The sequence below is a fragment of the Sceloporus occidentalis genome, unplaced genomic scaffold (genome assembly GCF_023333645.1).
Source record: "Sceloporus occidentalis isolate IW3139 unplaced genomic scaffold, rSceOcc1.0.p SCAF_2, whole genome shotgun sequence".
In the NCBI taxonomy this organism is placed as follows: Eukaryota; Metazoa; Chordata; class Lepidosauria; order Squamata; family Phrynosomatidae; genus Sceloporus; species Sceloporus occidentalis.
In genome coordinates, this window is record NW_028316982.1 from 68,126,885 (window position 1) to 68,141,308 (window position 14,424).

General features: G+C 38.3%; 1 protein-coding gene across 1 annotated transcript in view; it reads left to right on the forward strand.

The window, feature by feature from the left end:
* The first annotated feature begins 421 nt into the window (after positions 1-421).
* Positions 422-14,424, forward strand: part of RBM20 (RNA binding motif protein 20) — a 137,562-nt gene continuing 123,559 nt past the window's right edge. The window contains exon 1 of the mRNA XM_089509870.1: positions 422-485. Within this exon, the coding sequence (XP_089365996.1) occupies positions 445-485 (41 nt within the window). The 5' untranslated portion in view covers positions 422-444. The remainder of the gene's footprint in view (positions 486-14,424) is intronic.

Consider the following 14,424-nt stretch of genomic DNA (forward strand, 5'->3'; position numbering starts at 1 on the left):
TGGTGTCCCAGTACTGCCATTGGCTTTTAGTGTGTCCCATTTTGGGGACTCCTGGTCCTGGGAGAGGCTGAAATGTAGGGCGCGTCCTGGAAAAGGAGGACAGGGCTGGCTGCCACCCTCCCCAGGCGGTTCCCTAAGACCCGGCCATAAATGCCCCTCAGCCGAGGAGGAGGAGGAGGAGGAGGAGGAGAAGGCGCCTTCCTCCCTCCCTCCCTCCCTCCCTCTCTCCCGGAGGACCCCTGGGCACCCTGGCCGTGCCCTGCCGCCTGCAGGAGGGGCCTCTCTCCTTGGCGGCTGAGCTGGATGGTCCTGGCCGCCGCCGTTGCTGCTGCCAGTGCTGCCATGAGCCAGGCCCCGGAGCCCCGCCGCCCCGAGCACCAGCAGCCCCTGCAGCCCCAGCCGCCGGCCTCGCCTGCTCCAGATGCCGCTCTGCCTGCGCCGGGGATGCAGCCCCAGACGCCCAGCCTGCCCCAGCTCCTCCAAAAGTAAGAGCCTGGGACGGGAAGGAGGGTCGAAAGGGCCAAGCAGGGCTCCATCCACACTCTTTGGCAGCGCTTGAACAGTCTGCCTGGCTCTTGGCTATGGAAGTCTGGGAGTTGGAGTTCCCCGATGCCCTCCTAATAGCTTTGACCACCAGCATCAGAATACAGCCGGGTGGCTTTATTCTGTCTTGTGTAGAGCGCTTGACAAATAGACTAAGAATGGTAAGAATAGGAGCCATCAGGAGGATGAGGAGGATGTGATTGTGTGCCTTCAAGTCTCTCCCGACTTATGCCGACCCGTCTGTCATGGGGGTTTTCTCGGCAGTTGCCCTTGCTCTCCCTCCCAGGAGGCTGAGAGAGTGTGACTTGGCAAGATTCGAACTCGCCTCTCCCCAGAGCCTTAGTCCAACTCTCAAAACAGACTGGCGCCAATGTCTTCCAGTATGAGTCAAGCGCTTTTCTTTGCAGAGATCCCTGTCCCCCACAGAGGCCCCGTTGCCCAATAATTTGGACAGAAGAGAATAGATTTATTGCCACCAACAGATCAAACATGATTCGGACAGTTATTTCCATTTTCAAACCCTCCCCAAAACTCCCCAGCATTTTGCAGTCAGCAACCAGAGAGAGAGAGAGAGGGGGGGGGGTTTCTTTCCGCAGCCCCCCAAACAGTAAAGCCAGATAGCCCTGTCCTTATAGTCCATTTGCTTTCTCTGTCCCAAATGTCCATTCTCCCCCATTTTGGCACAGACAGCAACCAGGCTCTGGAGAGGGGTCTCTTTTATTTATTCTCCCGTCCCCAAAAAGTAACTTTCTTCCTCCACCTTCAGCCCCCACTGAGTTGAATTCACCAGGGCTGGAAACTCTGGGACCCTTCCCAAGTCCCATTAAAACAAGAAACAAAATAATAATAATAATAATAATAATAATCTTACTTTTTGTTGGGTATTTAGTGTTGGTTTTCTCTCTCGTTTTAAAAGGCGCTTGTCCAGAGAGGCCTGCACTAGAGATGAGTCCAGAAACTACACATCCCTTGCTTGAGATGTGTATATAATCGCAATTTCTGTGGAAGAAAAATGGTTTTTAATTTTGACCCTGCGACTCTTATCAGTAGGAATTGAGGGACTAAGATCCATAGTAACACAAATGGTAGTGGGCCAACTTTAGTACCTAATACAGTGCTACCTCGGGTTACGAAATTAATTCGTTCTGCGGCGCCGTTCGTAACCCGATACATTTCGCAACCCGAAAAGGCTTTCCGTTAGCGCTGGAAAGCCGCTAGCCGCGCTTCGCATTTGAATTTCGCACCGAAACGAATTTCGTAACCCGAAAAATCTTTCGTTACCCGGAACAGTTTTTTCCAATCTAACTTTTTCGTATCCCGGAAATTTCGTAATGCGATCAATTCGTATCCCGGGGTACCACTGTACCAGCATCTTGCCATCCACATTGAACAGAAAACTGTAGCGAACATCTGTCTAAAGTAAAGGCAGTGCCTGAAGATTAAAGGGATGAACTGTAATTTTTACCTGGAAGAGATGACATGATGCAAAAATGCCCTCATTGCAGGTGGCATGATGCATAAGTAGGATAATTGCAGGTACCACAGGGAAGCAATGCCGCCTTGAGTTCCTGTGTTGGGAGAAAGGCGGGATATAAGAAAATAAAATTATTATTATTATTATTAATTTATCTGTCTGGTCACAATAGTACTATAAAACAAATCCTGGCACTTGATGGTCAGTACTTCTGTTTTTCCCTCTTTAAATGGTGGGTTATTAAAATACCAAACATTGCTGTAAATTCCATAATTCGCCTTGGTGACTAAAAAGAAGTAGACAATGAAGTCTAACAATCTAGCATATTGTTTGATAGGTTTGCATTAGGGTCCAAAAAGACTCGAAGGCACACAACAACAACAAAAGCCAGTGTTTATATTATTTAGCATGTCTGTTGGATGTACATTTTGTGTGCTTTTATCAAGAAGGCTGGTTAGTATTGCAAAGTGAAGCTAACTTTGGTTAAGTTGGCACTTGTAACCCTTCACCACAGGAAGATGATTAAAGGGAGCCTAGTATCTTGTTAGTATTTGGAAGCTAGAGGTATTAAAACAACAAGAAGAAAATTCCAATCCCTGCCAAGCGGTTTAAAGAATGCTTCCTATTACAACAGTTTCAAAGAAATTTAAGCAGTTGGTGCTTGGGTTCTTTCCAAATATTGGTAATATAAAATAGTAGGAATGGCTTTCGCTTGAAGTATTAATGGATGCTCCATAAAGTGAAGCTGCCTATGAATTTGCAGGCTTATTTTATCTTATTATATAACATTTTGTATGCAATATAGTTTTGTTTGAAAACAGTCTTCCTATCTTGAGCCATTAAGTCTTTTTTGTTTAAGTGTGAAAGATTAGGAATTAAGACATTTTCTCTGTAAATATTTAATTTGTGGGTATGTGTGCAACATCACTATGCTAAGTAGTTATCCAAGGAAGTAAATTCCAATGGGATGGACTTTCACGTTAGGCTTATGTTGAGAAAGATGACCTAGGCCTTAAAAATATAATGCAGTGTGGTAGATATTATAAATGATTTTATTGGTCACACAATACAATGCAATACAATTGAAAAATGGTGGCGTGGGGTGGAGGGGAAGCATACCAGTAGTATTTTTGACTACTTTAACAGTGCAGTCCTATGTGTGTTTAATCAGACGTTCCATTGTGATTAATGGACTTACTCAATAGTAGGCCATTTATGAATCAGTTATTTATCAGTATATTAAAGTTATTACATTATAGTAGTTTAACAGCTCATTTTAAGCATGTTTTCTCAGTGTACGTCCCACTGAATTGCATGAGATCTGCTCCGAGGGAAGTGCACGTAGGACTGTAGTCTTCAACTATATATTTATTAGAAATGTTTGGTGGGTGATTCCTGAAACCCTTACGTTGTAAAATGAAACTCTACAACTATATTCGTCCTTAAAACATTGTATTAAAGAACGTAGCAGTTCTGGCCATTCTCAGTCATGGTGGCATGGCGTAAAATAGCAAATGTCAGATACTTCCATCTATAGCAGTGGAACATGATCGCAGAATATGTAACTGCGCTGCATAATTTAATCTCTTCAAGCATGTTGACATAATGAATATGCTTCAATCATAACTGTAGTAAGTAGGTAATAACTAGTTGTGTGTTGTTTTGCGGTCCAACATTCAATATACTTATATCCCAGTCCTTTGCATATCTACTCAGCAGTAAATACCACTGTGCAAAATGGGCAACTCTAAATTACATCTGTATTAATGGATCTAATATTGCACCTACTATGCGATTTTTCAAAAACCAAACCATATATTGTTAGGGACATTGGATAAGAAAGATGTTTGTGAAACTAATTATGTTTATTAAATTAAAATAAATATTAAAAGAGCAGCTTCAGAGAGTAGGTCTTAAAATTCCTTTGACCACTGACTGCTGTAGATAAAATAGAAGAACTGGCAAAATTACTTTGCTTGTATCGACTTCAGAAAGTTTTTGTTGTGCTGTATTCGTTTTTTAGATTGTGGAAACAAATAAATTGTGGTACAGACATATTGTAAATAGTATTATTTGTAACTCTTCAGATATTAACATTGTGCTAATTCTGGTTTTAAAATTTGATTGCTATGGTGAATGAGTTCAAGAGATAGTATTTTCCACATTTTTAAAATTTGCATTTTGAGAACATAACCATTTCCCATAAATATAATTACTCTATACACACATTTATAAATCTAGACATTTTAGTCAAAAAATTGACCCCCAAAACCTGGGTTGACTTATCCATGGATAAGTTCTGTACTTTAACTCTTACAAAAAAAGGGAACTATCCCCTGGTGAAAGGCAAGAGTGCGATCTGTCCCAGAAGCACTGATCTACCTCTATTCTCTATCCCTCCAGCCTTTACTGGGAGCACAAACACTTATGTCTGCTGGAATTTTGTAAATTCTTTGGCATCGTTTTCCTTTGCTTCATCTTTTAGATCCTTTGTTACATGGCCCTAGGTTTTTTACCTTTATCCATTCACGGGTCATATCAAACCCCGTAATTTTGGCCCCAAAACATGCCCTGGATTTCTACACAAAGCCGACTTTTTCAGTAAAGTTGTGGTGTTAAAATTATGTGTTGATTTACATAATTCTTGCAAATATGTAATTTATTTGACAGTTTTAAAATTACATTGACAAATTACAGTTTCAAGCAGAATATCATTAAGTTTCTTATGGGAGTTGTTTTTAGTCTGCGGGGGGAAATGCGCATTTCTTTATTGTTGTGCACGAAATACATGTAAATGAAGGAAAAGGTACTCTACTCTGTAACATAAATGCATATAAAAGCATAAAATTTTCTAACAAAATTATTACATATCAAAAGTAAATGGCCACATTTTTCTCTGATGTCTGAATGTGGGAAATGTATATTTGAATTTCTATTCAGATACTGAAGCTATGAAACCGACTGGGCTTTGGACAAATCACAATTTTCCAGGCTAATTTGGCTTTTGCAAAAATAAGTGTCCGGAAATTCACTACAAAATTGATTGATATTCATGTCTGAACTATAGCTGGCAAAATAATAGAGTATTAATTGTTCATCTTTTCCCACTACTGTTCTCTCAAAAACATTGTGTAGATTATATTCCAACATGGTGGAATATGACCGTAGTTTCATGTTTTCTTTGGGAATGCATAAATTCTGCTATCTGATTTAGGTTTTTTCTAGTAGGACATTTGATATCCTTGCAGGTAGTACCGCAAGATGTAGGTCCTGAATGAGGACAACAAAAAGTGCTTACAGAATGAGAAATCTGGATGAAAACATTAGGGTATCACAGAGATGGAAAGAATTTGTGTGTATTGCAGGTGGGCAAAGTCTAAGCGGATGCCAGCCCTCTGAAGTATGGGTGGATAGCACCAGATGCTGATGAAATGCTGTTCCTATCATCCCCTCGCCATTATCCAGGCTGGCTAGACTGAGAACTGGAGTGCAGTATCAGGAAGACCATAGGCCTCCCAGGCTTGCTCTAAGAAGTAGAACTCTTGGCTTTCAAAGTGTATTTGCTAGAATTATGTATTACAGTATATCACACTGAATGGAAAACAAGGACATTGTACATAGTATCTAAAGAAACAGAACAACATCAGAAAATTGCAGGGGCTATAGTCAAATACATTTTTGACTACACCTAAAATATAGGAATGTTATATACACATATCCTTGTTGTTGTCCGCAGCTCTGTATATGCTAAGCAAGGCTGATGGGAGAAAGGAGTTAATAATGGGAGAATAGTGTTCTCTCAATAATGAGAGGAAAGAGAAAGAATGCGTGAAGACTGACTTATAATCCTTTTACGAATGAAATTTAGACATCTTTAATTTATATTTTCCAGGCATAGTAAATTTACAAAATATGGTGAAGAAATCCTTCTTGCGTATGTCAAAATTGCATATTCAGTGCATTTCCCCAAAATACTTATTTCAGTATCAGTTGCATAGAGTGCTTTACTGTTGACATATTCTCATGGATTTGTTTGTTTGTTTGTTTGTTTGTTTTGTGCATTTTTAAAGACTTGAAATGAACATTGGGCAGAAGCCAGCTACTTTAAGTGGTTTTCATGAGCCATTAATTTAAATGGCAAAGGAAAGGATGTGTTTTCTTCCTTTTCAGTGAAACATGGGACCAAGAAGGTCTTAACCAGGGTAGTCAGTATCCAGTTTTTTATTTTTTTAAACATATTTTTCTCATTCTAATATAGAAAGAAGTAATGTAACCTTTATATATCTTGCTCCTTTATCTGTTTAACTCATACAGTGATTTTGTGGAAATGAGCATAGCTTCATATATGCTTTTATGATGTCACAGCCCAGCATAATATCAAGCGCTTCTCACCATTCGTTAAAAATGTTTCTGATCATTCTTTATAGTACATACAAAATACACAGAAAGTTCATGTTTCTGGTAATTATATTTGTAAAGCTATTTCTCAACTCAGATACAGTGTTTCCTTAATGTGTATAAACAAAATAAGATTAATAGATTGTAATATGTATGCTAAACTATTTTTTTCTGTAGTGAAAATGTTTAGGATTAGATGACATTTAAATTTAGATATATTTAGTACATTCATAGGGAACTTTGAATAACTGGGTGGGTGTGGGAGAATAGGTACTGCGACACTTGTGGAAAAGCTTAAATCATTAAGTATCATGCTTGGATAAAGCATTTCTCACCTGACATCCTAATCTAAGGTTGGCTTCCATTGATGTAGTTAATTTATGACATTGTATTGGATTTTGAGATAATTATGTAGAATTTAAACAGCTTCATTTATAGGATGGCATAAAACATATTTATAAGCATATTTCTAACAGTTTGACTATGCAAATGTTCATTTTATTATTATTCCTTGTGAGTACCTCCAATATTTATTAATGATTTGATATGGTTGTATGCATTATTATTATTATTATTATTATTATTATTATTATTAATTTCTTACCCACCTCTCCTCATGGATCCAGATGGGGGATAACAACAATTAATGTACTAACAACATCTGTTAAAATACGTCAGTTAGAACACACATCAACCTAAAAGGACAAATAAGATGTGTACATATTAAAACAATCCACATCTAAAATTCACCATTTAAAACAATAAGAAATAAGCATACACAATTTTTTGCTGTTCTAAACTCCTCTGCCTTAACTCATCCTTTCTCTCACCTTGTTTTTTGTTAGTTATAAATTTTAGTTAACTTTTTTTGTGCTCAGTTCCCTCCCCCATTTTTTTAAAAAAATAAGCAGGAAACAAATCTCATGTCACAGAATACTCAAAGAATACCAAGAACAAGTGAGAAGAAAATATTTTAAAATGACACTTGGTAAGACTAAAAATAGCAGAACTAATGGGAAGCATATTGAGCTACATTTTTCTTTGTGGTGAGTTCTACATCTAATTCTTTCTCACCACATATTAATGTTAGTTTTGCACCTTGTGCACTTAGTATGCACTTCCCGAACTTCTATGTTGGCAGTGATTAATAAAATAGTTAACTACAACTAAAAGATTTTTTTAAAAAAAAACACAGTATAAATGAGCATGGCAATTCACACTGAAGTGTCATATAAATTTGGACCTACTATCATTTTATGGTTCCTTAATATTTTCTTTTATCCTCTTGCTGTTCCAAGAAGTTTAGGTGGGGAAGCAGTCTAAACACACGCCATTATCTAATGCACAGAATGGATTATAGAAAGAATTTAGTTGCTGTTGAGATAGCTTACAGGAAGTAAGAATATACAGTTTTTGCATATTTTGTAGGATATTTTGTAGGATAAGTTATTAACATGTAATAAACCTAATTAATATGGTGGCAATGTTGAGGAAAGGCAGAAATACTACAAAAAATTAGTTTTATTTTAAAGTATATGGAATCACCAGAGAATATGGCTATCCTTTCTATCTATTTCATGTTTTATTGTTAGTTCCAGTCATTATTCAGTTTGGATCTGTAGAACTTGGTGATTTTGCAGGTTTTAAACAGAAAAGGTCATTGGTTTCAGAGCACATATACGGGAGCTGCAACAGTGCCTATAGATTTTATTATTATCAACAAACAATGAAATAAATTATACTTACTCTTCCAACAAATCTGGCTTATCATATAGTTACTAAAAGTACCTCACAAGTACCTCTTTCAAAAACATGCTCCTCACTAAAATTTAGAGCTACACAAAGCTAATAGTAAAGTTTGTTTTTGTGGAGAAGTAAGCTACTAAAAACAGTTCAATAAGTATTGAATTGTGTTTATGAGAAAAGGAACTTTTGATATTTTCAAGGTACAAAATAGTCTAAAATGTAGAGAGAGAGACTGGTCTTGGAATTTTGTTCAGTTACAATACTAACACAATCACTTCCTTTTGCCGTGGGATTAAATTGTATGTGCTGTAGCATCTTTTATAACACTTTGCTGCTAACATTCTCATGTCTTCCTCAAAGTAGTTCTGTATTCCACAAATATTGTTCTATTTAATCTTTCCTTTTTTAGCCTTTGTGATGAACTCTTATAAAGATGCAGCATCTGTTGCCTTATGTCTTTTTACTTTGATTGTTGGTCTGTTACAAACCATTTGTTTAAGTGTTCACTAAGGGGTGAAAGAGACTGGTCTAAAAAAACTGGCTTCCAGCCGGCTTGGACGCAATGTGTGCAGATGATGCATGCCTCCAAGACACCTGGAAGCTGGCATCAAGCTGCTAGGCTGTTTACATGGGGGCTGGTTACTGGGCACTCCAGCAGCATAGCATTTATATGTCACATGCCGCTGGAATGTCTTAAGGCCAGCTTCCCACTGTGGTGGGGTGGAAAAGCTGGTTTTTTGCCAGTGCAAAAAGGAGCAGCTGTTTGCCATTCCCTTTTTAGCCGGCAAAAAGGCAGATTGGGGCTGTGGCGTGTGGTTGCGACGGTCCAAATCCAGCTTCAGAAGGTGCAGCTTGAAGTCACCCACTTGGGTTGGTCTGTTTTACTCCTAAGTCCCAGTAGACTTGTCCATTTTCATTATGAAAATGGTAATATTTTAACTTTTTGACAAATTGTTCATCATCACTATCAGAGATATCTCAATTTTGTTATCAGAACAAAACAGACATATTGTTAAGCATGAAAGCACATTGTGTTGTGAAACATATATAATATTTATTTCAGGATTATAGTTCATTAGTTGAGTATGGCGTGAATATAATTGAGTATCGTCTGAATATAATTTATTGACAAGGTCTCTGGGATTTAATTAGTCATTATTAACTTGTTTATTGATCCAGAACTAAGTCTGGATCAAACCCAGTATTTTATAAGAAAGTAGATTTCTGATTTTTCATTGGAACAAATTTTATGGGTGTTTGACAACATGATACTAAAGTTACTATAATTAATTAATTAATTAATTAATTATATTAGATGATCATATCTTTCCTTTAGTTTTCCACCAGGAAGTTTGGGATTTATTTGTATGTTTAATATTTTTGCATATACACATACAATGTGCATGTTTTTACTAAAAATAGGTTCAACTGAGTTGTAGGGGATTACCTCCAAATAAGTACTGTACATAAGAATAAAGATAGTCCAAGCAATCTTATGGTCCTGCTATTTCTGCAGGCTACTTACTGATTCAGGCATAGGTGTAACCTGTACACTCTGAAGGATAAAAATTTACTGGGGAAAAAAATTTACTAAAAAATTACAGTGATAAACACACTGCTAGAATCATGGTCAATTCAACAGGCAGCGCCCCCATGTCATTCAGTCTATAGTCATATAGATAGGGAAAACCTGCTACAGGGTGAATACGCTTTCTCCAGAAATCCAAAATCCTCAATATTTCCAAATTGTCAACGTGTGGCTATGCTCTCTGATGGTTCAATATACACAAACTATGGCCCGGGACTGACAGGCCGAAAGCGGCATGCTGCCACCAATACTAGGGTTCCGGAGTGCACAGCATCTGCACGCTCTGGAATCGTAGCATGTGATGCCGGCAGCATCATGGTGGCATCCCATCCATATGGGGGCCGCCATCTTGACGTAAGCGACGCGCAACGTATAGACATTGCTGTATGTCGCTTATGTCAGGAGTGCACCAATGGCGCACTCCTGACATTCTCATGGTGTCAGAAAAAGAACCAGGTTTTTCCGGGTTATTTTTGGGGGGGAGGGCCGCCGTGCAGTTTGGCTGCTGCAGTGTTCCTCCGGGGAGGTATGTACCAGGCCTATGTCATGCACAAAATTCTTCAAAATATTATATATAAAATTACCTTAAAACTGTGCATATAACATGTAAACAAAACTGAATTTTGTATTTAGACTTGGGTCTCATCTCCAAGGTATCTCATTATATATATGCGAGTATTTCAAAATCCTGGTCCCAAGGATTTTGGATAAGGGATACTCAACCTATATTAGTTTGCTCCAAGCCTGCCACAGTACCTTCTCCTGTACTTGTGATATAACGGAGGAGTTTATCAGACAAGGAAAATTGGAAGTACAATCCAATGGCAATCTGAACGCAATCATGGGGTTTAACGTTATTGCATGACAGACTACCACACGCAATTTCGGGCAATGGGAAGTCAGTCCGAATGCAATCATGGGGTTTCACATTATTGCGTGAGGCAATTTCGGGCAATGGCAAGCTATTTTCGGGCAATGGGAAGTCAATTCGAATGCAAATCGAATTCACATAAATTCGCTGAACTAACTAATTCACATGAATGCGTTCTGGCCCCACTTTCTTTTCATTCGAAATTAAGAGAAATTCCTCCCGTGTGATAAACTCCTGAGAGTTTTCAGGAATTACAGCACACAAGGATTTTAATTTCCCTCTACCACTCAGATGCAAGAAAGGGACAAAAGAAAATATAAGGGGAAATTCAAATAATTCGTTTGAAAGATTGCACAAAGAGCAGATTTATACCTCAGATGTGACTTCCTATTGGAAATGGTTAGGATATCCCCAACCTTTCAGAAATTCATCTTAGAGAATGTATGGTGCCTGAACCAGTCAAGAGGAGTGCTATATGGGCCAATAATTTGTGCCTAAGTAATATAGTCCTTTTAACAATGGAATAGCTTTTGACGTTACTATTTTCCATGACTGCTCAGTGTTGCTGGTTATCAGTCATAGAATCCTAGAGTTGGAAGAGAACATAAGGTTCATTCAGTCCAACCCCCTGCAGTGCAGGAATACACAACCAAAGTAACTCCAGCAGGTGGCTATCCAGTGTCTGTTTAAAAACTTCCAAGGAAGAAAACTCTACCACTCCTAGACAGCGTATTCCACGAAGAGCTCTTACTGACAGGATGTTCCTCCTAATGTTTAGGTGGAAACTCTTTTCCTGTAGCTTGCATCCATTGTTCCAGGTCCTAGTCTGTGGAGGAGCAGAAAACAAACTTGCTCCATCCTCAATATGACATCCTTTCAAATATTTAGACATGGCTGTCGTATCACCCCTTAACCTTCTCTTCTCACCTAGGTTTTACCCTCGACTTCTCCACAGGTCATGTCAAAATCCATAATTTTGACCCCAGAACCTACCCTCGACTTTACATGAGGTCGACTTATAGTTGAGTATATACGGTAATGCAGTCATTTAATGGCAGGCAACCAGAAAGAGTGACTTCCTTTTGGACACATTAAGGCTGGAAATAGTGTAAAAACCCGCTCCTGAGACATGGCAGTCATGCAGTTGCACAGCCTCCAATAAAGAGAGTAAAGAGAATGTCTTTTAATCATCAATAAAATGGACTATAGTAAGTACATAATCCTTATCTAGTGTAGATAAAGGCCTGTTATACATATAACCAATGCTACAATTAATTGATGTGCCTCTGTGTTTGACATGCAAAAAAAAAAAAATCAATTCCTTGTAAATGTTGACTGTATGGTTGCCTCTTAGTAATTGTTTGGTAAAATGAATTAAAATGTATATATGTGTGTATGTAATATGTATGATACCATACATAAAATGCAACTTTAACAATAAGCCATGTGCTCAGATGATGAAAAGTATATGTTTATTCCTAACAGGAGTGTGAATATTTACTGTTTTGTCAATTTTAATAAAATAGTCTAAAGAAATAATAGAGAGAGAGAGACTGTTCATTCTGCTATATTAAAAATCCTGAGATTCCAAGATTTAGGAATGCTTCAGTGGAGTTTTTTTAATCTGATTGTTTAGACTATATTGTTGATCACAAATTGGACACCCAGGCAACTGGAAGGTGACATGTGGGACCTCCAAACAGATGCAGATTATCTGACATATTGTAAAGAATGCCTTTAAAAATGCTATTCAAATGGAATTTTTCTTTCCTCTTGCACCTTTGAAACTGTTACAGTGTCCATTTGTGCTAAAACCTTATTGCACGTAGCATTGCAGTCTGCCCATCCATTACCTAGTCCCCATCCCCTTTCCTAGTTTGGCACACATGCACACACAAACAGATATCCCTCCTCTACACAAATATATAAATATAAATTAAAATAGTCTTATGTTTAAAAGGATTTTCCCCCTTGTGTGGGTGGGTGTTCCTGATTGAACATCTAGTTAACTTGAATTAATTTTAGACTTAATTAATTGCTAATTGCTGGCAATTGAAGCCAACAGCTATCTGTCTGATCTATCCTGATGCTTACTTTCTTCTGCCAGCAATTAGTAAGTCTGAAGGTAAGAAAGAACGAAAGAAAGAAAGAAAGAAAGAAAGGGTTAATGTAATAAATGTTTTTAAAGAAACTATTTAGTGTGTGTATATAAATGAATATGTTCATGCAACAGTGTCTCTTCCCAAGAACCGGGACAGAGATGGGATGCGTGGGAGAAGAAGAAGTGGCTGCTCAGGATGGACCTCAGCATAGGCTCTGCTCCTCAGGCAGAGGTGACTGTTCCAAGTGTCCTCCTCACCTTTCTCTTCCCCTCCAGAACAGACAACGTTTGGGAAGGTGGGGGAAGAATCAGGGCCTCCAGGTGTCATGCCCTTCCCTGAGCAATTCTCACGCCCCCAAGGGGTCCTGCCCCACAATTTGAGAACCACTGATTTAAACTCATTGTTCTTAATCCTTAGCAAAAGAAAAATATGCTAGATTGTAGTGCATCCATTCATTGTGGCTACATCTCAAAAGAGTATTTCAATTTGTATCACGGTGTAAACTTTTAAGATTATCTTTGGTTTATAAACTGTGGTATTTATTCTACAGGTATATGCTCTCTGAAGAAAATTTGTCCTGTCAGCTGCAAAACCTAGAATCAATTTCCATTACTACAGATTCAACAAAGATCAGTTGTCCTTATTGTAGCAATGTCAGTTGAAAAACAGTATCTGTAACTCAGATGAAGTATATTCATTCAGAGGATTGTCGGTAAAACAACCCCTTAGCTATGTCATGAGTGTTGGAGACCTGTTAAATAATATTTTTTCCTTTAACATGTCTCCAACACTCATGACATAGTTAGGGTTTTTTTTCCCAGTATAATTCTCTACTCATGTCCCTCTTAACCTCCTTTAAATGTTTTCTATTAGCACTTCCTAACTGTTCATGTCCTCTAACCCGCCTATTTGTACTCTACTCTTTCACCACCTGGGCATTTGGCACATACTGTGCCATCACCACTCTCCTCCTAGTGAGGAATGATGGATCACGCTCTTTCTCTAATATATAGCTTTATTCAAGGTCATTTTATATACAGCTGCATATTCTGGATGTGAAATCCCACCTCGGTTGCATGTTCTGCTGCTCCTTTTAATCTACTTCTGAAAGAGAAATGAGCCTTCTAGAAATAATTTATTAGCCTCATCCTGTTAATTCCTGGATGCCGGATATTTTTACTGGAACACTGTCCTTTTGAAGACTATTTTGTATGCAGTTATCTATATTTGTTAGCAATAAAGTACTGAAATATTTTACCACTGCCATTGTACTGCTTTTCATATTTACTTGAAGTATATCCAGAATAGGGAAAACAAGTTTTTCTTGGTTTAGCATCAAGCCATAATAGATGGCAAAAAAGTGCAGAGAAAACAGATGAGTGATCAAGGAATAATAATTTGAATCTTGAAAGGTAGACAAACCTACATAATCCTGAGCGAGTTGAAGGAAGGAGGACAACAACAGATAAGAGAGTTTAGAAGAGATAAATGAGTGTTGTAAGAGAGAGCACCAAGAAAAGCCCAGTCCTGTGGGGCTGGTGACAGTTAGTTGGTGGAATATGAGCTTTTCGCAACATAGTGCCCTCCTGTTGTACACAACTCCCACTTTCCCCAGATAGCATGATGTGGCACATGAAAGGGCTGTCTGGATATCATCATTATTGTTCTGCAATGTTTTGTTTGTCACTGGGGCATTTTAGAA